The 26,326-nt window shown below is 39.6% G+C and overlaps 1 protein-coding gene across 7 annotated transcripts in view; it reads right to left on the bottom strand.

Annotated features, from left to right (window-relative positions):
• MBOAT2 (membrane bound O-acyltransferase domain containing 2) overlaps positions 1-26,326 on the bottom strand; it is a 156,899-nt gene that overhangs the window by 40,855 nt on the left and 89,718 nt on the right. For 6 of the 7 annotated variants that reach the window (XR_004428545.1, XR_004428546.1, XM_033176614.1 and 3 more), the window contains one exon: positions 8,582-8,677. The exons of the other annotated variant lie outside the window; for it this stretch is intronic. Coding sequence is in view for 3 of the 6 variants with exons in the window: in XM_033176614.1 (XP_033032505.1) it covers positions 8,582-8,677 (96 nt within the window). In the remaining 3 variants the exon portion in view is untranslated. The remainder of the gene's footprint in view (positions 1-8,581; positions 8,678-26,326) is intronic. 7 annotated transcript variants of the gene reach the window in all.

Genomic DNA, 26,326 nt, shown 5'->3' with positions numbered 1-26,326 from the left:
TACGATTCACCAAGTACTGTTCTATGTGCCAAAGATACAGTGTGAACAAAACAGGCCAAATCCTCGCTGTTACGAAATTTATACTACACTGGAGAGAGACAGATTATAAACAAATAAACAGGTAAAGATACAGTGTGTCAGATGCTGCAAGTCCTGGGCAGTGAAATGAAGCAGAGTAAGGGGCCTAAGGAATACAGAACAAAGGTGGGAACCAGCCTCAGCCAGAAGATGACAGTGAAATAGAGGACAAGCTCTGTGGAGGCCTGGGGTAAAAATGTTCCAGGAAGAGAGAAAAGTAAGTTCGATAGCCCCAGGAAGAAGTGTGATTGGCATGTTTGAGGATCAGTACAGAGGCCAATGTGACGAGCAAGGAGGACAGGAACAGAAGCTAAAGATGGCAAGCAGGATGTCAGATCCAGCAGGCTCTGCAGAGTGAGGACAGAGGCTTGAATCTGAGTGAGACAGGAAACTACTGGAGGATTTTAGGCAAAAGAGTGACTTGGTTTTAAAAGAATATATTCTGACTCTAGGTTGAAAAAAGACTGTGGGGGCACCAGAGGCAGAGGGAGGGGTCAGAGGGAGGAGGCAGGGGAGGTGGGCAGGGGAAGACGGTGGCTCAGACTAAGGTAATAGCACAGGAGGTCTGATGTCACCTCTAGATCTATTCTGAAGGGAAACTCAACAGGATTTGATAATGCATTCAATGCAGGGTTTTCACACCTGGCACCACCAAGGTTTTTGACCAGGGTAACTAACTAGGAGGAGAAAACTGACTGAGAAGGAAAATCAGGACTGCAGCTTTAGGCACACTTGGCAGAAGAGGCCCTAGACAGCAGAGTGCATAGGCAGCTGGACATACGGGTCAGAACACTTCATCCTGACCCCACTTCACATCAGTTGTGGAAGACAAGGAAGTTATTTAACTTTTCTCAAAATGGTTATCTATAAAACACAGGATAATAATGCCACTGTCTGGATTAAATTCAATAGTATCTGAGACACAGCAGATGTTTAATAGGAGCTGGGTCCCTTCTCCCATTCACACCTTTGCATAGTAACTGCCAGAACTGCCATGAAGCCCATGGTGCTGAAGGGACATAATGATCAAAAGGGAAGTGCTGTTTCTGGAGAAGCTTTCTTTTGAGAACAGGAAATGAAAAATGAAAGGTATGTGAATAACCACATAACAAAGTAGCCACTGCCCAGTGAGCTAGTTGAAGATCTGCACAGAGACAGCTGAGGGAACGCATTTCAAACAAGGGTCATTTAGTCTGGGCCTTTAAGACTACGGAGGTTCGGACGCGTAGATATGGCTGGAAGGGTGTCCCAAGGAGAGACATTGGGATGAGTGGCAGAACTAAAACAGAAAGAACAGGTGAGAGGGCACACAGCAAGGGGGCCCTGCAGGTCCGTCACCAGCTTCTCAGCCTCAGGAAAACACTGCATTTTTTTTTTTAATACTCTAAGTTCTGGGATCCATGTGCAGATCATGCAGGTTTGTGATATACGTATACATGTGCCATGGTGGTTTGCTGCACCCATCAACCCCTCATCTACATTAGGTATTTCTCCTAATGCTATCCCTCCCCTAACCCCCACCCCACAACAGGCCCCAATATGTGATGTTCCCCTCCCTGTGTCCAAATGTTTTCGTTGTTCAACTTCCACTTATGAGTGAGAACAACACTGCATGTTTCTGATGAATCTTGTGCCACACTGCTTTGTGAACACACATACATTCAGGGAGAAAGGCTTGGTTGGGTAGGGTGGGGAACAGACAAAGCAAACCATAAATGGATCCATCTCTGTTTACTCCTGGTAACTGGAATTACATTAGTGGCAGCCAAACGGAATGTTTCCTGTAATCAAACGTAGGTCAAGGGGCTGGGAGACACTCCCACAGAATGGGCCAGGATAAAGGCCCACTGCTTGCAGGCAGTCTAATGATTCACATCAACCCTATTTGCAACACAGCTGCTGGGCGCCATGTGCAGGGAAGATAATGAAGAGCCAAGGGACGCCTTCCATGACTCATTTCAGAACACAGAAACACATCTACGATTAGACTCTGAGCATGAATAATGCTTTCTAAAAAGAACTGATGGACATGACAAGCACACCTGTGGCTATCAGATCACATGCTCTATCACTTCTTCTTATACCTGAAAAAAATGCTGCCTACAAAAGTACCCGGCTCAGCCTTCAAGAACCCAGCAAAATGCACAACGCATGCTTAATAAACCTTAGTGAAGGAGCACACACGACTGAGCAGTAATAAACATTTACCAAGCCTCTGATACAGTTCAGTTAGCTCTAAGATATATTCTTGACGTGAACGAAAAATTATTTCACATACATATTTTTTTGGTGGGTGCACTAAAAGCAACTCTTTCAGTACCACAGAAAACAACATATTCTTTTGCCAAAAAATCTATTCTTGCTTCCATCTACAATCTATTATCTATACGTGGGGCAAGGATTCGCCTTTCTCTTCTCTTTCCAAACATCCCAATACCATTTACTGAAGAGTAGAGCCTGGCTTTCCCCACGGATTTCTGATCCCACCACTGCTGTTCTGTATTTTTATTTCTTAGATCCATGAGTCTCTTTCTCAGTCCTTCACTTTGGTTTCCTTGGTTTGTCTATTCCTGTCAGTCCAGAATATTTTAATGACTCCTGCTTTACAGACAGTAGTATGTCTTTATATCAACTTTACTATACTCAAGCATTTATTCTTCTAGAGAAAATTTTCAATTTATTTATCTAATTTCCTTCAAAACTCCAATTTTACCTGCATTACACCAACAGATTAACTTGGGGGAATCAGTATTTTTTTTCTTTTTACTTTATTTTTTACTTTTTTGAGACAGCTCTGTCGCCCAGGCTGGAGTACAGTGGTTTGATCTCAGCTCACTGCATCCTCCACCTCCTGGGTTCCGGTGATTCTCATGCCTCAGCCTCCCAAGAAGCTGTGATTACAGTTGTGCACCACCACGCCTGGCTAATTTTTCTATTTTTAGTAGAGACGAGTTTTGCCATATTGGTCAGGCTGCTCTCAAATTCCTGGCCTCAAGTGATCCACTTGCCTCAGTTTCCCAAAGTGCTAAAATTACAAGCATGAGCCACCACGCCCAGCCCCATTCATATCTTTGTAATACTGAGGGTTGTTTTCATTTTTTTTTTTTTTTTTTTTGAGACAGGGTCTTGCTCTGTTACCCAGGCTGGAGTACAGTTGTGCGAACATGGCTTACTGCAGCCTCAACGTCCCAAGCTCATGCGATCCTCCCACTTCAGCCTCCTGAGTAGCTGGGACTACAGGCACACAGCACCATGCCCAGCTAATTTTTAAATTTTTTGTAGAGATGGGTTTCGCCATGTTGCCCAGACTGGTCTTGAACTCCTGAGCTCAAGTAATCCTCCCACCTTGGCCTCCCAAAGTGTTGGTATTATAGGTGTGAGCCACTGTACCCAGTCACAATACTGAGTTTTATTATTCAAACAAACGGGTTGAACTTTTTTCCAATTACTCTGTGTTCTACAGTAAAAATTTATAGTTTTCTGCATAGAAGTTCTGTGCATTTATTTTTATACATATTACTAGATATTTCATGGTTTTTCTTGCTTTTAAAAAGGATCCTTTTTCTATCACATTTTCTAACTGATTACTGCTGGCATGAAGAAAGCTATTTAGTTGTTTTATACTTCTCTTGTATCTATTTTCTGAGGCTAACGTGAGATCAAACAACTTCAGTAGCTTTTCAATCATTCTGTAAATATAAACTTGTATTATGGTATAAGTTTATCTTTACCTAATCAACATTTTAAATGTATCTTAAGCCTAACAATTTACACATACACACACACACGCAGTTTCTCCATACTCTTGTGCAAGTAAAACTGTCCCATACAAGAGAGATTTCATGTTGATTCCTCAGCAAGAGTCTGGGCTTTGCTTCTTGCGCTTTCTAGCATCAGAGCAACGGGCCAGCTCGGCACGAAGGGTGAGTCACTATCCAATTCACCTTCTTAGCCATTTGACATTCTGAATAGCTATGATATTCACTCTAATTAGGATCAAGTCAGGATCTTTTCTGCTCATGTATTATAACACATTCAAGGGTTCCCTGTGCCCAAATACTTCATCAAGGGGAGAGTCTGTCTCTAGGTGGCTTTTTTCTCTCCTGTGTCCATTAAAAAACAAAAAACAAAAAACCAAGAGCCTTCAAGTTCACTCCGCCACAATGGTCTCCTTCAGCTAATTCGACGGTCTAATCTTTATCAGTTCACTGATAATGGTCAAAAGTTTTCTCCTGTACTATGCAGCCATAAAAAAGGATGAGTTCATGTCCTTTGCAGGGACATGGATGAAGCTGGAAACCACCATTCTCAGTAAACTATCAGAAGGACAGAAAACCACACACTTTTCACTTATAGGTGGGAACTGAACAATGAGAACACTTGGACACAGGGAGGGGAACATCACACACCGGGGCCTGTCAGGAGGTGGGGGCCTGGGGGAGGGATAGCATTAGGAGACATATCTAATATAAATGACAAGTTGATGGGTGCAGCAAACCAACATGGCACATGTATACCTATGTAACAAACCTGCACGTTGTGTACATGTACTCTAGAACTTAAAGTATAATAATAATAAAAAAAGTTTTCTCCTAATGGATAAAAGGTATTCTTTAAACCTGCAGTTTTATAAACAGGTTTTCTATCTTAAAAAGGCCAAGTTGTTTTTCTTCTACATATTTAAACATTTAAAACTGCATTTAAGTATTTAAATGGCCTTATTTTATTTTATTTCTGAGACAGGGTATCACTCTGTCACCTGGGCTGGAGTGCAGTGGTGCAATCTCAGCTCACTGCAACCTCTGCCCCCAGGGCTCAAGCAACTCTCCCACTTTAGCCTCCTGAGTATCTGGGGCTACAGGTATGTGCCACCATGCCTATCTAATTTTTTGTATTTTTAGTAGATACAGGGTTTCGCCATGTTGCCCAAACTCCTGAGCTCAGGTGATCCACCTGCCTTGGCCTCCCAAAGTGCTGGGATTACAGGGGTGAGCCACCACACCCAGCCTTCAATGGCATTTTAGAGGTCAGCAAAATACTTCTAAAGTCACGTCCTACACAGCTGTTTTTTAAACATGCACTATGCTCTTAATGTCAATTGTTCTCTGATCTGTGAGGCCATGTGACTCATGCTTGCCGACAGGATGCAGGCAGAATTGTTGCGTAGGCACACCCTCGCTTTGCTCACACTAAACACCCCGCCCTCAACTTAACCTAGAGGATTCCAGAGCCCAAAGGAGGTGGAACCACAAGAAGGAAGGAGTCTGGTTCCCTAAATGACTGTGTGGAGCAGAGACTCCCTCCTCAATGAACTGTAATGTGAATGAGAAATAAACTCTTACTATGCTGAGCCACTGAAATAAAGTTACTGTTTTAAATGCAGTAAGCCTATCCCTAGATAATACAGAAATGTTAGGTAAAGGCCTTGAGACTGACAATAATTTGGAATAGCTGATGAGGGAAATAAAAAGGGTAATGACCAAGATCAAACTGAGGAGGGGCTGTGAGAGCCCAGCAAAGACTGGGCCACACAAATCCATACTAACACCAATCCACATGGTTGTATAATAAATTCAATTTGGTTATGTTAAATCACTTTTTAATCGAATGGTTAAAAGAGCAACAAAATATTTTTAATGAAATATTACACGGGATCCCAAAATACAAACTAGAGAAATACAGAGCAGATGTGGCTGAAGCAAGACTGGAAGACCTAGAACCTCATCTGCTGAGCTCCTAAGACACCTGAAGAACCTGCCTGCAGAGTCCCACGACTCTAAACATCAGTGTGAAAACTCATGATTTTATGGTATCGCTAACCTTGAGTTGCTAATGTTAATATTTTTGTTATCAACATTAAACTAAAATAATTAAAAGTATGTTTTTTGTTTCTATTTTCTACTATGAATAAATGCTTATTTCTCACTTACTATAATTCAAGTATTCAAAGCTCTTAATTTCTCTTTCAGATGGCACAGCCTTTGCCCACATGGCTCTAGTTTCTCCATTTGTGTTCTCTGTTACTTTCCCCCATTTTTCTCACTGTATTTTCAACTTTCTTCTGTACTGAAGTATTATTCCTGACTCAATATATATTTAATGCCACCATGTGCTAAGCACTAGGATGCATGACGAACAAGACCAATATGGTTGCAAATTCTCAAGAGAATTAAATTTTCTAAGTGACTGCAATTCTTTTAAACTTATATAACTATTTCCTAATTTCATTACACTATGATGACAATGTGACCTGGGCTACTTCCTCAAGGTCATGAAGGTTTTCACAGTGGTCCAGCATCTACTGATCCTGCCCATGAGGTCATGTTCTCCAGGAATACCTACTATCCATAAACCGGATTGCCAACATCTGCTCTCCTTTTCTGCCCTTCCAGGTGTATTTCCCAATTCCACTCAATAGCTTTAACTAGTTTTTTAGTGCATTTAAACTGCTTTGTTTTGACCTGGGTTTTATTTGTTTTTGATGTAATTTCCTTTCATGTGAACTTATTTTTAAGGTCTGTGTAGTAAAATACATTTCAATCTCATTAGGGAGAAAAAGGTATTTCCTCTTTCTCTTCTAAAATTCTTTTGTTTCATAGAAGTGATTTTTTTCCCTGAGCTCATACAACTTTGGTCCATTTCTATTGCTGAACAATTTTTTTGTCAGAGGTACCATGATTTTTCCAATACACGTATCCTTAAATTGGATTTACTGCTCATTACTTATGCTGTCCAGATGACTCAAGACTAGTCCAAAGCAGGCCTACTGTATCTTGTTCACTGGAGAAAGCAGTCAAGCCTGACATAAAAATATATATATATAAAGGTTTATCTTCAACTTCCCCATCTGGTACCAAAGTGTTAGCAGATGTCACTTTATAAAGATGGAAAGCAAGTTACTTTATAAGAGCTTGTGCATTTATTTCACAACAGACATATCGTTGTGGGAAGTCAGGGACCCCAAACAGAGGGATGGGCTGGAGCCATGGCAGAGGAACGTAAATTGTGAAGATTTCATGGACATATATCAGTCCCCAAAATTGATACTTTTGTAATTTCTTATGCCTGTCTTTACTGCAATCTCTGAACATAAATTGTGAAGATTTCATTTTAATATGGATGTTTATCATTTCCCTAATAATACTCTTATAATTTCTTATGCCTGTCTTACTTTAATCTCTTAATCCTGTTATCTTCATAAGCTGAGGATGTATGTCACCTCAGGACCACTACTGTACAAATTGATTGTAAAATGTGTGTTTGAACAATATGAAATCAGGGCACCTTGAAAAATATCAGAATAACAGTGATTTTAGGGAACAAGGGGAGACAACCATAAGGTCTGACTGCCTGCAGGGTTGGACAGAATAGAGCCACATTTTTTCAGACGTGCAAGTAGGAGAGATATTGCTAAATTCTTCTCCTAGCAAGGAATATTAAATATTAAGACCCTTAGGAAAAGAACTACATTCCTGGGGAGGTCTATAAATGGCCACTGTGGAGTCTCTGTCTTATGTGGTTGAGATAACGACTGAAATATGCCCTGGTCTCCTGCAGTACCCTCAGGCTTATTAGGGTGAGAAAATCCCACCCTGGTGAATTTGAGGTCAGACCGGTTCTCTGCTCTCGAACCCTGTTTTCTGTTGTTTAAGATGTTTATCAAGACAATACGTGCATAGCCGAACATAGACCCTCATCAGTAATTCTAATTTTGCCCTTGCCTTGTGATCTTGCTTTGCCCTTTGCCTTGTGATCTTTACTGGCCTCAGAAGCATGTGAACTTTGTTCTCCTTTTTTGCCCTTTGAAGCATGTGATCTTTGTGATCTACTCCCTGTTCGTACACCCCCTCCCCTTTTGAAATCCCTAATAAAAACTTGCTGGTTTTACAGCTCAGGGGGCATCATGGACCTACCAATATGTGATGTCACCCCCAGCGGCCCAGCTGTAAAATTCCTCTCTTTGTACTCTTTCTCTTTATTTCTCAGACTGGTCGACACTTAGGGAAAATAAAAAGAACCTACATTGAAACATTGGGGGGCGGTTCCCCTGATAACATATAATCAGTTTTGTTACAGGACAAAAAGACTCATCTAGCACCAGGAAGAAAATAAATCCCCTTCGAAGGAACAAATACTAGAAGTTATTTCCACTGCTCAACTGAATACTGGTGTTGAATGGAGAACACTGCAAAGAGGTGAAATGCATAGAAGTAAAATGCATCCTTGAGCGTCTTCTCTAGGAAACTCAGACTGACCTAGCCCAAGGACCTAACAACCAAAGGAAGATCCGTTAGGTAGGAAAAAGCAGAACAAGGCTCTTATTGACTTAGACAGTACTATAAAAAACTACTTACAAGAGGGAAATTCTAAATTTAGAAAGAAATTTTCAACTAAAATATTTAATAATAGCTTTTCACTTGAACTACTAAATGCAAATATATTTTGTTCTTTAACCACCTTGTTAGAATGGATAAACAGGTCACTGAATCAGTTTTCATCTTACCCTGAAAAATCAGCAGAATATTGTCCATAGTCAAAGATATAGACTCGAGTAACTTGGCACACTGTGAGGTATCCCAGAGCAAACACAAAGCAGTAACTGCAAAACAAAAATAAGCTACATTAATGAAGATAAAAGACTCATTTTGTTAAAGAGTACATTTTAAAGCAATTTATTAGCTAAATGGCATGGTTCAGAAATTAAATATTACTAGATCTACTCTACAAACAGCCTTCTTAAATAAATTAGGAACACTCTTTTCTAGCATCTGCTTCAGTTTACTTGACTATCATCTTCAATGGTAAATTCATTTTATTTATTTCCTTCTGAGAGACATATACACACCAATTTATATATCTGAAAGTCATGATCATGAGCATAAATATGTGGTTAGTATGTGTTCCATTTATTCCTCCTTTCTAGGACACAAAAGTTAGCACAAAAATATTTGGCTAAGGTATACATTAAACAAATTCTTAATAGAATTTTGAAAAAAAACTTGTCCTCGATAGTCTAAAAGCATATCTTCTTAGTGTGAGTTGGGTGGCATTTACACACATTTCATAGCCCTGAACACTTAGTGATTTCTACAACTTAAGATGCTTTGAATATAGTTACAATTAAAAACACAGCATGGGAAAAAGAATTTATATATCAACAAGAGAGAAGAGAAACCCAGAAACAGACTCCAGAATACTTAACATTGAATAGGATGAAGGCTGCAATGCAAATTATCAGGGAATGGATGAGTTGTTATTTAATTGGTTCAAAATCTGGGTGGTGAAAAGAAAGATATGCCTTCATCTCACACCAAAACAATTCTATGTGGATTAATGAATTACATGTAAAATATACAAGTACAACAAATAGGAACTGTGACTAAATATTCAAATGTTCTGAAATTGGGGAAGGACTTTCTAAACGTATATGATATTGAAGAAATCAAGGGGGGAAAACCTTTAACTAAAAAAAAAAAAAAATTGACCAAATAAAAATCTTTGTCATGTAGGCAGTTCAGGTGGTTTTATGAAAGTTCTTTCAAACTTTTGACAAATAGTTAATTATAATCTTTTGAATTATTCCTGAGCAAAGAACAGGGAAGGAGAGCTTCCTAATCCAAATGTTTAACAAGGTTAATATATTCGTGATTGTTATATCTGACAAAAATAGCATATATGGATACCCATACACAAAGCATTGAAAAATCAAATTTAAAATAATTTCTAAAAATTATGTGGCAGACTGCACTTTCCAAAGATGCCCAAAACAGTATCTCCCATTTCATATGCTCTTCTGCAGCCTGTGCTGCTCTCTGTCAAGAGGAGGAGTCTACCTCTCTGCCCACTTTGAGTGTGGGTGGCCTTCTAACTGCACAGACCAGTGGATTAGAGAAGCAACATTTTGCTAGTTCCAGGTGCCAACCATAATTAACCTGGCAGTTTCTACTTTTTGCCTTTTAGAAGTTGGTTGTTGGGAAGAAGTGTGACTATCCTGAGACCACTACATGTAGAGATTCTGGAGGATGAGAGACCCTGCACAGAAAGAGAGAGAGAGAAAGAACAAAGGTGGGATAAAGGAAGGGCTGGGGATTGGGTTGGGTCTAGGCCCTAATCAAGGACCTGATCACACACATCTAGGGGAGGAAGCAAGGAAGGAAAGAGGGGTGAAGGAGAGAGGAGCGGGGTGGAAATGGAGAGTGAGGCACCAAGGAGCACCAAGTGGTTAGACATGTGAGTCAGGAAGCTAATTCCACATGAAAAAAAGATGATGCTATCCAGTGGAATCCTTCCTGAACTGCTTACCCACAGTCATAAGCAACCTAATACAGAGTATCACTTTGTTTTAAGCCACTATGTTTTGATATAATGACATAATCAAAACAGAAACTGATAAAATGGGGTGCTACTGTAACCAAACACCTTCATGGAATATGTCAGATAAGCCGTTTCTAGGAATCCTAAGGGCATGCCTCTTAGACATTCTCTGATAGATTAAAAAAAAGTTTTTAAGAAGCTCAAGGGTGTTGTCACACAGCACCCCGACTCTGAAAGTAGAAAGGAGGCTGTCTAAAAGAGATTTGTGGGTGTAGTTTCTGTCTAATGTAGAGGATTACAATTAGATACACAGGAAGCCCACATAGTTCTCTAATGGGCTTATAAAAGATCAGGCTGAAAAGGAGAGACAGTTCAAAATGAAAAGAGATGTTTAGGTCCCCAAATTTTACCCATAGGAAGCAGTCTAGCAAAGCTATTCAAATGCAAAACCTGGCCATTTCTTATGAAAAAGGACGACTAGTCCATGGTGTGGAGTCAAGAGCTCAGAGGATGAAGCCAAAAGCCACACAGATGCACTCAAGGGACTGGGTCTGGGCCCTAATCAAGGAACTGATCATACATATCTGTCTGGATTTCACAATCACCGTGGACTAGGGCTGAGAAGCATCTTACAGTACGATAGTTTTCATTAACAATAGTGTCTCCTACAGCCGTACTATTGCTGATCATCCCTGGACACTAGGTGTGTGAGGGGCAAAAAGCTTGCCTATTAGTTCACTGGCCTTCAGATCAAAAAGAACTGTACTTGGGGACCCACCCCAAGAAGCCTCATCCAGGCTTGACTTAGATGACAAGATCAGGAACTTGAGCTTGATGTCCTAATGAGATGAGACTTTGGGGATCCTGGGAGGAAAGTGAATAACCTTTCATGTAGGATTCATGTGAACTGTGGGGGCCAGAGGACTGGCTGTCTTTCAAGACTGCTGCCATCAATAACATCCCTCCCTGTTGTACATGTCTAACTCTTTACATCAAGAGCTGAAAGAAACTTCTTGCTATAGTTTGGATGATTGCCTCCTCTAAAACTTCATGTAGAAATCTAATCTCTAATGCTGGAGGTGGGGTCTAATGGCAGGTGTTTGGGTCATGGGGGCAGATCCCTCATGAATAGATGAATGCCTTCCCTGGGGGATGAGGAGGTGAGTTCTCTCTCTATTTATTCCCTTGACAGGTGGTTTTTAAAAAGAGCCTGGCACCTCCCTGCTTTCCTCCTCTCTGGCCACGTGGTCTCTGCATACACTGGCTCCCCTTCACCTTCTGCCACACGTAGAAGCAGCCTGAGGCCCTCACCAGAGACAGATGCTCAATGTTGAACTTTCTAACCATCAGAACCATAAGCCAAATAAACCTTTTCTCTTTATAAATTACCCAGTCTCAGGTATTTCTTTATAGAAACACTAAATTAAGACACTTTCCTGTCCCACCCCCCTTGAATCTATGCTAGACTTAGTAACTTGTTTTTACCAATAGAATACAGTGCAAATCATAGACAGAATTAAAAACAAAAATCACATGATATCTCAACAGACACAGAAAAAGGATTTGACAAATATCCTGCATGCCTCTATGATTAAAATCCACAGCAAAATTGGTATACAAGGGACATACCTTAATGTAATAAAAGTCATCTATGACAAACCCACAGCCAACATAACACCGAATGGGGAAAAGTTGAAAGCATTCTTGCCGAGAACAGGAACAAGACAAGGATGCCCACTCTCAGCACTCCTCTTCAACACAGTACTGGAAGTCCTAGCTAAAGCAATAAGAAAGAAAGACAGAAAGAAAGAGAGAAAGAGAGAGGAGAAAAGAAAAGGGCATCCACATCAGTAAAAAGGAAGTCAATTTACCTTGAAAACCCTAAGGACTCCTCCAGAAAGCTCCTAGAACTTATTGATAAAAGAATTCAGCAAAGTTTTCTGGATACAAGATTAATGTACACAAATCCATAGCTCCTCTATACACCAAACAGCAACAAAGTGGATAAACAAATCAGTAATTCAACCCCTTTTACAACAGCAGCAAAAAAATAAAATACTAAGGAATACACCTAACCAAGGAGTCAAAAGACTACTACAAGGAAAACTACAAAACACTGCTGAAGGAAATCATAGATGACACAAACAAATGGAAACACATCCTATGCTCATGGATGGGTAGAATCAGTATTATGGAAATGACCATACTGCCAAAAGCAATTTACAAATTCAATGCAATCCCCATCAAAATACCACCATCATTCTTCACAGAGTTAGAAAAAGCAGTTCTAAAATTCATATGGAACCAAAAAAGAGCCCGTATAGCCAAAGCAAGACTAAGCAAAAAGGACAAATCTGGAAGCATCACACTACCTGACTTCAAACTATACTATAAGGCCATAGTCACAAAAACAGCATGGTACTGGTATAAAAATAGGCACTCAGACCAGTGGAACAGAATACAGAACCCATAAATAAACCCAAATACTTAGAGCCAACTGATCTTCAACAAAGCAAACAAAAACGTAAAATGGAGAAAGAACACCCTTTTCAACAAATGGATTTAATTGGCTAGCCACATGTAGGAGAATGAAACTGGATCCTCATCTCTCACCTCATACAAAAATCAACTCAAGATGGGTTAAAGACTTAAATCTAAGAACTGAAACTATAAAAATTCTAGAAGAAAACATTGGAAAACCCCTTCTAGACTTTGGCTTACGCAAGGATTTCATGACCAAGAACCCAAAAGCAAATGCAATAAAAACGAAGATAAATAGTTGGGACCTAATTAAACTGGAGAGCTTTTGCATAGCAAAAGGACAGTCAGCAGAGTAAACAGACAATCCACAGAGTGGGAGAAAATCTTTACAACCTATACATCTAACAAAGGACTAATATCCAGAATCTACAACAAACTCAATCAGTAAGAAAAAAACAAACAATCCCATCAAAAAGTGGGCTAAGGACATGAATAGACAGTTCTCAAAAGAAGATATACAAATGGCCAACAAACATATGAAAAAATGCTCACATCACTAATGATCAGGGAAATGCAAATCAAAACCACAATGCGATACCACCTTACTCCTGTAAGAATGGTCATAATAAAAAAACCAGTAGATAACGGTGTGGATGTAGTGATCAGGGAACACTTCTACATTGCTGGTGGGAATGTAAACTAGTACAGTCACCATGGAAAGCAGTGTGGAGATTCCTTTAAGAATTAAAAGTAGAACTACCATTTGATCCAGTAATCCCACTACTGGGTATCTACCCAGAGGAAAAAAAAAAGTCATTATTTGAAAAAGATACTTGCACATGCATGTTTATAGCGCACAATTCACGACTGCAAAATTGTGGAACCAACTCAAATGCCCATCAATCAACAAGTGAATAAAGAAACTGTGGTGTGTATGTGTATATATATATATAAAATGGAATACTACTCAGCCATAAAAAAGAACAGCATTTGCAGTGACCTGGATGAGACTGGAGACTATTACTCTAAGCGAAGTAACTCATGAATGGAAAACCAAACATCGTATGTTCTGGTATGCGGGAACTAAGCTATGAGGATGCAAAGGCATAAGAATGATACAATGGACTTAGGGGACTTGGGAGGAAGAGTGGGAGGGGGGCAAGGGATAAAAGATTACAAATATGGTACAGTGTATACTGCTTGGGTGATGGGTGCACCTTGATACAGCGTATCATGACTGTAGCCAGTACAGCTTAAACAGAAAACAAACAAAAAACCAAAAATCTCATTAACATAAGCAAAAATATTAACCAACGTTCATATTGGAACTACATTCATTTGCCAATAATGTGAGCAATTACTTTACTAAATAGGATAGTAACCAAGCATTTATTCATAGTCATTTTGGTCAAATTACAGTTGAATTGCAGCCATAAGTTAGCTGTGAGAGTTCAGAAAAAAACAAACAAAAAAATCAATGAAAGTGTTTTGTGAGAATCAACGAGCTACACAGAACTGAAAATAAAGGATATTCTATTCTCATTATTATTTGTAAATTGTGCACTAAGTCTGTTAAATTTGTAAAATTTACAATAAACTCACGTATGCATATTTATGCATTTTTTTCTAGAAAGCCAGTTAGTTGGTACTCACCAATATACCCCACTAGCCACATGTAGTTACTGAGCTCTTGAAATGTGGCTAGTATAAACTGAGATAAGCTGCAATTGTAAAATACACCTCAGATTTTGAAGACTAAGTATAAAAACAAAAATTGTTTTCATTGATTATACTTTGAAATATTATTTTGGCTATATTGGGTAAAATGAAATGTTATTACTAAAATATATTACTTAATGTGCTTTTTTTTCAGTTTTTAAACTGTTTGACTACTGGAATTTTTTTTTTATTATTATTATACTTTAAGTTCTAGGGTACATGTGCATAACATGCAGGTTTGTTACATATGTATACTTGTGCCATGTTGGTGTGCTGCACCCATCAACTCGTCAGCACCCCTCAATTCATCATTTATATCAGGTATAACTCCCAATGCAATCCCTCCCCACTCCCCCCTCCCCATGATAGGCCCCGGTGTGTGATGTTCCCCTTCCCGAGTCCAAGTGACCTCACTGTTCAGTTCCCACCTATGAGTGAGAACATGCGGTGTTTGGTTTTCTGTTCTTGTGATAGTTTGCTAAGAATGATGGTTTCCAGCTGCATCCATGTCCCTACAAAGGACGCAAACTCATCCTTTTTTATGGCTGCATAATACTCCATGGTGTATATGTGCCACATTTTCTTAATCCAGTCTGTCACAGATGGACATTTGGGTTGATTCCAAGTCTTTGCTATTGTGAATAGTGCCGCAATAAACATACGTGTGCATGTGTCTTTATAGCAGCATGATTTATAATCCTTTGGGTATATACCCAGTAGTGGGATGGCTGGGTCATATGGTACATCTAGTTCTAGATCCTTGAGGAATCGCCATACTGTTTTCCATAATGGTTGAACTAGTTTACAATCCCACCAACAGTGTAAAAGTGCTCCTATTTCTCCACATCCTCTCCAGCATCTGTTGTTTCCTGACTTTTTAATGATCGCCATTCTAACTGGTGTGAGATGGTATCTCATTGTGGTTTTGATTTGCATTTCTCTGATGGCCAGTGATGATGAGCATTTTTTCATGTGTCTGTTGGCTGTATGAATGTCTTCTTTTGAGAAATGTCTGTTCATATCCTTTGCCCACTTTTTGATGGGGTTGTTTGTTTTTTTCTTGTAAATTTGTTTGAGTTCTTTGTAGATTCTGGATATAAGAGCCCGCATTGCCAAGACAATTCTAAGTCAAAAGAACAAAGCTGGAGGCATCACGCTACCTGACTTCAAACTATACTACAAGGCTACAGTAACCAAAACAGCATGGTACTGGTACCAAAACAGAGATATAGACCAATGGAACAGAACAGAGTCCTCAGAAATAATACCACACATCTACAGCCATCTGATCTTTGACAAACCTGAGAGAAACAAGAAATGGGGAAAGGACTCCCTATTTAATAAATGGTGCTGGGAAAATTGGCTAGCCATAAGTAGAAAGCTGAAACTGGATCCTTTCCTTACTCCTTATACGAAAATTAATTCAAGATGAATTAGAGACTTAAATGTTAGACCTAATACCATAAAAACCCTAGAAGAAAACCTAGGTAGTACCATTCAGGACATAGGCATGGGCAAGGACTTCATGTCTAAAACACCAAAAGCAACGGCAGCAAAAGCCAAAATTGACAAATGGGATATGATTAAACTAAAGAGCTTCTGCACAGCAGAAGAAACTACCGTCAGAGTGAACAGGCAACCTACAGAATGGGAGAAAATTTTTGCAATCTACTCATCTACTGGAATTTTTTTAATTTTTTTTTTTTTTTTTTTTTTGAGACAGAGTCTTGCTCTGTTGCCCAGGCTGGAGTGCAGTGGCACGATCTCAGCTCACTGCAACCTCCACCTCCCAGGTTCAAGCGATTCTCCTGCCTCGGCCTCTCGAGTAGCTGGGACTATAGGCACCCGCCATCACACCCAGGTAATTTTTGTAATTTTAGTAGAGATAAGGTTTCACCATATTGGCCAGGCTGGTCTTGAACTCCTGACCTCAAGTGATCCACCTGCCTCAGCCTCCCAAAGTGCTGGAATTACAAGCATGAGCCACCATGCCCAGCCAGAAATCTTTAAATTATATCTGTGGCTTGTATATTGTATTTCTATCACACAGTGCTAGACAGTTTTCCTGAAAAAAGGAAAACAGACACAGCCGGTGGGGCTTTTCACATTTTTGCCACTCTCTCTACCTAGAATATGGATCTGACGGCTGCTGTAGCAGCCATCTTGTACCCATGAGGTAATAAGCTAAGAGGCAGAACAAGAGGGGAAACCTGGTTCTTTAATGACATTGTTGAGCTGCTATACCAGCTCTGGACAATCTAACTTGAGAAACAATTCTAGGTGGTGGGGGTTTTTCCATGTTTTGTTTTGTTTACTGTCTGTACTACTCCAAAAGCACATCAAACTTTTGTTGCTATCTTGTCTTTCGAATTAGACTGCAGGGAAGGGTGTTGGGAAAAGCCTTTGATTTTTCAAGTTCACACATCAGCAGAGAAAGCAGACATATAAGCCACTATGTGCACAAATTATTTTAAGTGCAACAGTCCATTTATGAATTTCACTGAATGTCTTCAAATAGAAGAATATACATGCAAATAAAATCCAGACCGACCTGGGCTGGATTTAAATAACAGTCCCAATCACTTTTTATTATTCCTACCTGTGTGACCTTAGAAAGTGACTATCCTTCTGCATCCTGGTTCTCTCACTTCTAAAAGGTGGATGCACTATTCCAGGGATCCTGGCTACGGTAACCCCATCACTGTCATCTCACCCTCCTTGCAACTGACTGGTTTATGGGTGGCAGAAAACTTAGGTCTGGTTGATGAAGCCTGACACAGAGCTTTTGGAAAGGCCTTTCTTACTCTTAGTGACACTTGCTGTTGGCACGTTTATATGTGCAGTGTCCATCTTTAGCTTACAAGGAACTAGCCTGAGGACAAAGTCAATATGCTGAGATGGCAAAATAAAAAACAGAACTTGGTGTTTTGATGTCCTCATCAACACTGAGCTGCTGAAATAATGAAAACGAGGTGCCTTGTCTCATGACTTCTAGCTTCGAGAGGTAACCTTTCTCTGCTGTTTACACCATTCAGATACTACTATAAGTTGGGATTTCTGCTCTTCACAGCCAAAAGAATTCAGATATGATTATTACTAATATCAAAATAAAATCAACAGCTTCTGAAGAGTTCCAGAACAGAACATTTTCTTATTAATTGAACAAGAACTGTTGAATTGCTGCCTTATTTCAAAAGGTGAAACCACATCTAAAATATCTGTTCACTTAGGTGTTAGACATAGAGTGGAAATTGCTCAGGGAAATTGCTAATTCCCATGTAGCAGCAACTATGGGAATTAACGAACTAGAAAGGCTGAAGAGAACTAAAAACGAATTCTTCTCAAAAAAGGAAAACAGGTGATGTCACCAAAAGGTTCAAAATCCTGATGGGAATGAAAACAAAAACTAACAAATGAGTGTTTTAACACGACGAAATCAAATTAAACTGTTTACTTTCCAAGGTTCTCAGGCTTAGACGGCTTTGGCTGTAGCCCAACTGCACAAAAGGCTTGCACATTTGAATACTTTTTTCTCTCTATTCTGCCTTCCCCTCTGTTTATATTTTCCAAGACTGTTACTATGTACCTCTTGTTTTATAGTGTTTTATGCATTATTTTGAAAAGTTAGAGGAATTACATTACCTGATTTCAAGACTAAGTATGAAGCTTCAGTAACCAAGACAGTACGACATTGGCCTAAAGTTAGACACATAGATCAATGAACAGAATAAAGAGTAGAGAAATAAAGCCATACATAGATGGTAAACTGCAATTCAAAAGGAAAAAGTATTTGCAACAAACAGTGCTGGGACAAATGAACATACATATAGAAAAAATAAATTCCAACCCTTGTCTCTTAACATACACAAAAATTAACTCGATATGGATCACTGATCTAGGCACAAAAACAAGAACTGTAAAACTTCTAGGAGAAACTATTCATAAACCAAGGGCAGACACAGATTTCTTAGTAAAAGATAAAAAGCTCCAAACTAAAACATCAAATTCACTTCATCAAGATTTAAAAGTTCTGCTCTTCAAAACTCACCACTAAGGAAATGAAAAGGCAAACATAGGTTGAAAACATTTTTTCATAATTTATCTATCTGACAAAGGACTTACATCCAAAACATAGAAATAATGAATTATAACAAAAATTAAACCCAACAGTCAACAGATATGAACAAAATGTCCCAAAAGAAGATATACAATTCGTCAAACAGCACAGGAAAAAATGTTTGACATCATTAATCATCAGCGAAATCTAAATTAAAATCACAGTGAAATATCACTATATCCGTTAGACTGAGCACCATGGAAAAGGCTGAGAACACCGACTGCTGGCGGGAACGGAAAGGAACTGGCGCTTGTATACACTGCCAGTGGGAGTGCAGAATGGTACAATCACTTTGGGAAGTTTGGCAATTTCTTACTGGATTAAAATATTTTCATCTGATGCCCCAGCAATTCCTTTCCTAGGTGTTTACACAAGAGATATGAAAATACGTATCAACAAAAAGACTTGAAGAATGTTTCAGAAGTTTTACTCCTAGTAGCCCATTCTTGAATTTTTAAACGACTCAAATGTCCATTAATAGGTGAAAGGATACATAAATTGAGATATATTCATACAGTGGAAGAAAAAGGAACAAACTGTGAAACACAACAACAGGACTGAGTTTTTTAAACATTAAGCTGAGTAAAAAATGCCAGACACAAAAGATTACAGAACGTATGATTCCGTTGCTATGAAATTCTAGAGCAAGCTAAATTGATCTATGGTGACAGAAAGCAGATCATCGGTTGCAGAAGACAGGATGGACTGACTGCAAAAGATCACGAAGGAACTTTCTGGGACAAGTGAAATGTGCTATATCTAGATTTAGGGTGGTAGTCACACCGGTCTATACATTTGTCCAAGCTCATGGAACAGGCAGCTTTATTTTATTTTGGATAAGTTGTACTTAAATAAAACTGATTAAGAAATTATTTGGAAACAAACAATTTTTGCACAAGCCCTTTGCAGATTCGTTCTTATCCTGGGGTCCCAGGGTTCAGTTTGCATCTTTGCTCCATTTACATTCATTTTCAAGAGGAAATGGGCACAGTGTGCAGTGCCCCTAAACAATTACAATAGTAACATCAAAGATCACTGATCTCAGATCACCATAACAGAGACAATAATGTTTGAAGTGTTGTCAGAACTATCAAATGTAACACAGAGACACTAAGTGAACACATGTTGCTGGAAACCAACATTGATGGATTTGCTGGGTGCAGGGATGTCACAAACTTTGTTTGTTTAACAAAAAGAAAAAAGGCAGTATCTATGGTGCACAATAAAATGGAATGCAATAAAACAGGTGTGCCCATATTTGTTTAACCTGAATTATAGTTCCTACCGGAAAGGCAGAAGGAATATTGAATAAGGAGCTGTTATTGCTACAGGCCTAAAAGGCTTGCAAGCCTCACTGAAATAGGCTTTTTATTAAACAGCTTTATTGAGGTATAATTTACACACCATGAAATTTACTTTTTTTAAGTGTACAATTCAACAATTTTTAGTAAATGTGTAGAGTTGTGTGACCATCACTGCAAGACCACTGCCCCAAGAGTTCCCTTGTGGTTACTTGCAGTACCCCCTAATTGTACCCTCAACCCTAGGCAACCACCGATCATTTTCTGTCTCTAGATCTGTCTTTTCTGGGAATCTCATGTAAATAAAATAATACAATATGTAGTCTTTTGTATCGGGCTTCTTCCACGTAGCATGCTCTTGAGGTTCATCCGTGTTGCAGCATATCTCGGCAGTTTGTTCTTTGTAAACTGCTGAATAGTATTCCATTGCATGAACATGCCACATTTCATTTATCCTTTCACCAGCCAGTGAATATCTGGGCTGTTTGAAGCTTTTGGCTATTATGAATAATGCTACTTGATGTGGACATATGTTTTTACCCTGGGTAGAAACCTAACAACAGAATTTTCAGGGCATATGGTAAGTTAATGTTTAACTTTCAACCAAAATGTTTTCCAAAGTGACTGTAATTTTTATGCTCCTGTAAGCAAAGTATGAAGATTCCAGTTTCTTCATATCCTCACGAATGCTGGGTATTGTCAGTCTTTTAAACTACATCCATTCTAATGGATATATAGTGGTTATTATATATCGTAGTTTTAATTTCATTACAGTTTTTTTTTTTTTTTTTTTTTGAGACGGAGTCTCGCTCTGTCGCCCAGGCTGGAGTGCAGTGGCCGGATCTTAGCTCACTGCAAGCTCTGCCTCCCGGGTTTACGCCATTCTCCTGCCTCAGCCTCCCGAGTAGCTGGGACTACAGGCGCCCGCCACCATGCCCGGCTAGTTTTTTGTATTTTTTAGTAGAGACGGGGTTTCACTGTGTTAGCCAGGATGGTCTCGATCTCCTGACCTCGTGATCCGCCCGTCTCGGCCTCCCAAAGTGCTGGGATTACAGGCTTGAGCCACCGCGCCCGGCCTCATTACAGTTTTAATTTGCAATTCACTAATGACTAGTGATCTTGAGCATCTTTTAATTTGCATATTAGCCATGAAATGTCTAACCAGCAGTTTTGTCCATCTTTAAATTGGGTGGTCTTAGTATTGATTGTACGAGTTCTGTACACCTTCTAGACCCAAGTCCTGTGTCAGACACATGTTTTGCAAGTATTTTTCTTCTGTGGCTTATCTCTTCATTTTCTTAAAGGTGTCTTTTGAATAGCAAAAGTTTTAAATTCTGAAAAACGAGTATTCAATTTTTTTATTTTATTATGATTTATTTTTAATTTTTTTTGAGACAGGTTCTCACTGTTTCCCAGGCTGGAGCACAGTGGTACAATCATAGCTCAATGTACCTTGGACTCCTGGGTTCAAGTGATCTTCCTGCCTTAGCCTTCCAAGCAGCTAAGACTACAGGTGTGCACCACCACATTGGGGTACTTTTCTACTTAAAAACAATTGGGTCTCACTATGTTGCCCAGGCTGGTCTCAAACTCCTGGCCTCAAGCAATCCTCTTCCCTCGGCTTCCCAAAGTGCTGGGATTATAGGCATGTGCTACCACACCCAGCCAATTTTATTCTTTATGGACAATTCCTTGGTTGTCATACCTAAGAAGTCTTTGCCCAACCGAAAAGTCACAGAGTTTCTCCCATATTGTCTTCTGAAGTTTTAAAGGTTTAGCTTCTACATTTAGGACTACAATGCATTTTAGGTTGATTTTTATGTATGATGTGAGGTAAGGATCAGGTTCATTTCTGTGCATATAGAAACCTGATTGTCCCAGCACTGTGTATTGAAAAAACTATACTTTTCCAACTGCCTTGGCACTTTTGTCAAAACTCAACTGACCATAAAGGTTTATTTCGGAACTCTCCATTTTGTTGCAAAGATTTATATGTCTATCCTTATGCCAATAGCACAGTGTCTTGATCACAGTAGCATTAGTTGTGAAACTCAGGAGTATAAATCCTTAAACTCTGTTGTTCCTTTTCAAAATTATCTCGGTTATTTAAGGTCCTTAGTATTTCCATATAAATTTTAGGAAAAGCTTAAAACCTGCCAGTGTTTCTGTTAGGAATTGCATTAAATCTATAGATGAATTTGTGAAGAAATTCCATCTTAACAATGTAAAGTCTTCCAACTCATAAGTATAAAATACTTCTCCATTTAATCTTCCTTCTCTCAGGAATGTTTTATAGTTTTCAAGTGCAATTGCAATTATTTTATTAAATTTATTCCTAAGTATTTTATTCTTTTTGATGTTGCTGTGAATTGAATTGTTTTTATACCTGCATTTCTGGACTCTCAATTTGTAGTATATAGAAATATAACTGATTTTGTACACTGGTCTTATAAACTGCAACCTTGCCAGCCTCATTTATTAGTCCCAAGAGTATTTTTCTCTGGCTATTCTAACACTCCTCTGGTTTCTGTTTGCATGGCTTACATCTTTTCCACTCTTTTACCTTCAACCTATTCATGTCTTTATAGTGTTTTTCTTGTAGACAACAAACATACGGTTAGATTTTGTTTTTCATCCAGTCGGACAACTTCTGACTTCTGATTGATATTTACTGTAAGTATTTATATGGTTAGATTTAACTGCTATTTGTTTTAGCTATGTCTCAGGCCTTTTTTGTTCCTCCTTTAGTGCCTTCTTTTGTATTAAACAAATATTTGGTAGTGAACTATTTTAATTCCTCTGTTGATTCTTTCAATGTATACTTTTTAGTTATTTAGCAATTGCTCTAGGAATTACCACGTGTCTCATTTCATCACAATCTATTTCAGATTAATACTGACTTAATTCTGATAAAATATGGCCAGCTTGCTCCAATACAGCTTCATTTTCTGTCATCCTTTGAGCTACTACTGTCATATATATGGCATCTACAAATTTTACAATACCAATAATATAGCATTACAGTTATTGCTTTAAACACTGTTACGTCCTTTAAAAAATCAAGAAAAGAGAGATGCATACAGACTTCCACATTTACTCACCTGTCCACCATTTCTGGAGCTTCTCATTCCTTCCTATGCACTTCCTTTCGACCTTAAGGACTTCCTTTGGAATTTCTTATAAAGCAGGTTTTTGTTTATCGCAGAATGTCTTTACTAAACCTTCATTTCTGAAGGATAATTTTGCTGGATATACAACTTGTAGTTGAAAATTTTTCCTTCAGCATTTTGAATATGTCATTCTATTTCCTTCTGGCCTCCACTGTTCTGGTAAGAATTTTAACATTGCTGTCTCTAAAATGAGTTGTTTTTCTCTCTCTGCTCTCAAGATATTCTCCTCATCTTTGTCTTTCAGCAGTATGACTTAGTGAAGATCTATTTGTGTTTATCCTACTTGATGTCTGTTGAGCTTCTTGGATCCACAGATTAATGTTTTACATCAAATTTGGGATGTCAATGGCCATCATTTCCTCAAATGCTTTTTCTGTCCCTTTCTCTCTCCCCTCTCTTTTGTAACTCAGGTTAAACATTGTTGGTGCATGGGATATTATCCCATAGGCCTCTGAAGCTCTGTTTATTTTTCTTCAATATTTTTTATACCTTTTTTCTTCAGATTGGCTAATACCTTTGACATACCCTTAAGTTCACTGATTCTTCGGCCATTGCAAATCACTATGTTGCACTTATTGTGAATTTTTCATTTCGGTTCATTACTTTTCAGCTCTAGGACTTTCATTTGTTTCCTTTTCAAAGTTTCCATTTCTTTATTTATATTCCCTATTTGTTAAATTATGATCCTCCTTATCTTAGTTCTTTAAATGTATTTATAACAGTTGTTTTGTCTGGTAAACCCAACATCTGGGTCCGTTTAGAGGTGGTTTCAATTGACTGCTTTTTTCCTCGTGTCTCATAATTTTTTAAACTGGACATTTTAGATAATACATGACAGTAACTCCGGATTTTAATCAACTTTTTCTTGAGCACTGCTGTGCTGTTTTTGTTTCTTAGCCTAAAGTTAATCCACTGAATCTTTCTCACTCACGGTGAGAGCTGATGCAGCAGCTGATGTCTCTACTCAGTTTTTTAAAGCCTCAGTGTTATTTTTTTAGTCTCACTCTAGAGGTTGCCCCCGCGTCTGCATATCTGAGTGGTCAGTCAATGATTAGTCGGAGCTTATGCTTAAACACCCGAAGCAAGTAAGAGAGCTGCTCAAAGTTCCATCTTTTTCCAGTCAGCCCCAGCTCTTACTTTCCCCCAGGTCCTCTCAGGCCTCATCTGTTGTGAGATGCAGCCACCATCAGCCAGGGGTGTGTGGAGATCTCATCAAGTCCCTCGATGGCTCTCTCACTTCCAAGACATCCCTGTTAAATGATGGACCACCCTTAGGCTAGGAGAGCTGGAGGCATTCTGTTAGCTACTGCATGGGGTTCTCTGCCTTTCACTCCAAATCAAGTCAGCTGGTTTTCACAGCCAGCCTTGCCCTTGAAACCACCTTTGCAAACATTATAGTGGTAAGGGAGGTCTGACATAACTGACTCAAGCTTGCTTCTATCAGGCTAAACTGCTTTTGGAGGGGTTATAATAAACCTTTCTTGAACTGATCCTGCCCTTGTTCAAAAGTTGAAAGGGGACTGAGATTCCAAGATGGCCGAACAGGAACAGCTCCAGGCTACAGCTCCCAGCGTGAGCAACACAGAAGACGGGTGATTTCTGCATTTCCAACTGAGGTACCAGGTTCATCTCACTGGGGCATGTTGGACAGTGGGTGCAGGGCAGTGGGTGCAGCCCACCAAGTGAGAGCCAAAGCAGGCCAAGGCATCACCTCACCTGGGAAGCACGAGTAAGGGAATTCTCTTTCCTAGCCAAGAGAAACCATGACACACAGCACCTGGAAAATCAAGTCACTCCCACCCTAATACTGTGCTTTACCAAGGCTCTTAGCAAACGGCACACCAGGAGATTATATCCCGCGCCGGGCTTGGAGGATCCCATGCCCACAGGGCCTCCTCATTGCTAGCACAGCAATCTGAGATCTAACTGCAAGACAGCAGCGAGGCTGGGGGAGGGGCATCCGTCATTGCTGAGGCTTGAGTAGGTAAACAAAGTGGCCTGGAAGCTGGAACCAGGTGGAGCCCAACGCAGCTCAAGGAAGCCTGCCTGCCTCTGTAGACTCCACCTCTGGAGACAGGGCAAAGCCAAACAAAAGGCAGCAGAAACCTCTGCAGATTTAAATGTCCCTGTCTGATAGCTTTGAAGAGAGTAGTGGTTCTCCCAGCATGGAGTTTGAGATCTGAGAACAGACAGACTGCCTCCTCAAGTGGGTCTCTGACCCCCGAGTAGCCTAACTGGGAGGCACCCCCCAGTAAGGGCAGACTGACACCTCACATGGCCAAGTACCCCTCTGAGATAAAGCTTCCAGAGGAATGATCAGGCAGCAACATTTGCTGTTCAGCAATATTCACTCTAATGCAGCCTCCACTGCCGATATCCAGGCAAACAGGGTCTGGAGTGGACCTCTAGCAAAAACTCCAACAGATCTTCAGCTGAGGGTCCTGACTGTTAGAAGGAAAACTAACAAACAGAAAGGACTTCCACACCAAAACCCCATCTGTACGTCACCATCATCAAAGACCAACGGTAGATAAAACCACAAAGAGGGGAAAAAAACAGAGCAGAAAAGCTGAAAATTCTAAAAATCAGAGCACCTCTCCCCCTTCAAAGGAATGCAGCTCCTCACCAGCAGCAGCACAAAGCTGGACGGAGATGACTTTGACGAGTTGAGAGAAGGCTTCAGACGATCAAACTTCTCCGAGCTAAAAGAGGAAGTTCGAACACATCACAAACAAGCTAAAAACCTTGAACGAAGATTAGATGAATGGCTAACTAGAACAACCAATGTAGAGAAGTCCTTAAATGACCTGATAGAGCTGAAAACCATGGCACGAGAACTACGTAACAAATGCACAAGCTTCAATAAGCGAGTCAATCAACTGGAAGAAAGGGTATCAGTGATTGAAGATCAAACTGATGAAATGAAACCAGAAGTTTGGAGAAAAAAGAGTAAAAAGAAACAAACAAAGCTCCTGAGAAATATGGGACTATATGAAAAGACCAAATCTACATCTGATTGGTATACCCAAAAGTGATGGGGAGAATGGAACCAAGTTGGAAAACACTCTGCAGGATATTATCCAGCAGAACTTCCCCAACCTAGCAAGGCAGGCCAACTTTCAAATTCAGGAAATACACAGAAGGCC

Source organism: Trachypithecus francoisi, unplaced genomic scaffold (assembly GCF_009764315.1).
Source record: "Trachypithecus francoisi isolate TF-2019V2 unplaced genomic scaffold, Tfra_2.0 Lachesis_group17, whole genome shotgun sequence".
NCBI classification, from domain to species: Eukaryota; Metazoa; Chordata; class Mammalia; order Primates; family Cercopithecidae; genus Trachypithecus; species Trachypithecus francoisi.
The sequence above is the reverse complement of the archived record's forward strand: the minus strand, read 5'-3'. Positions and strand labels throughout refer to the sequence as shown.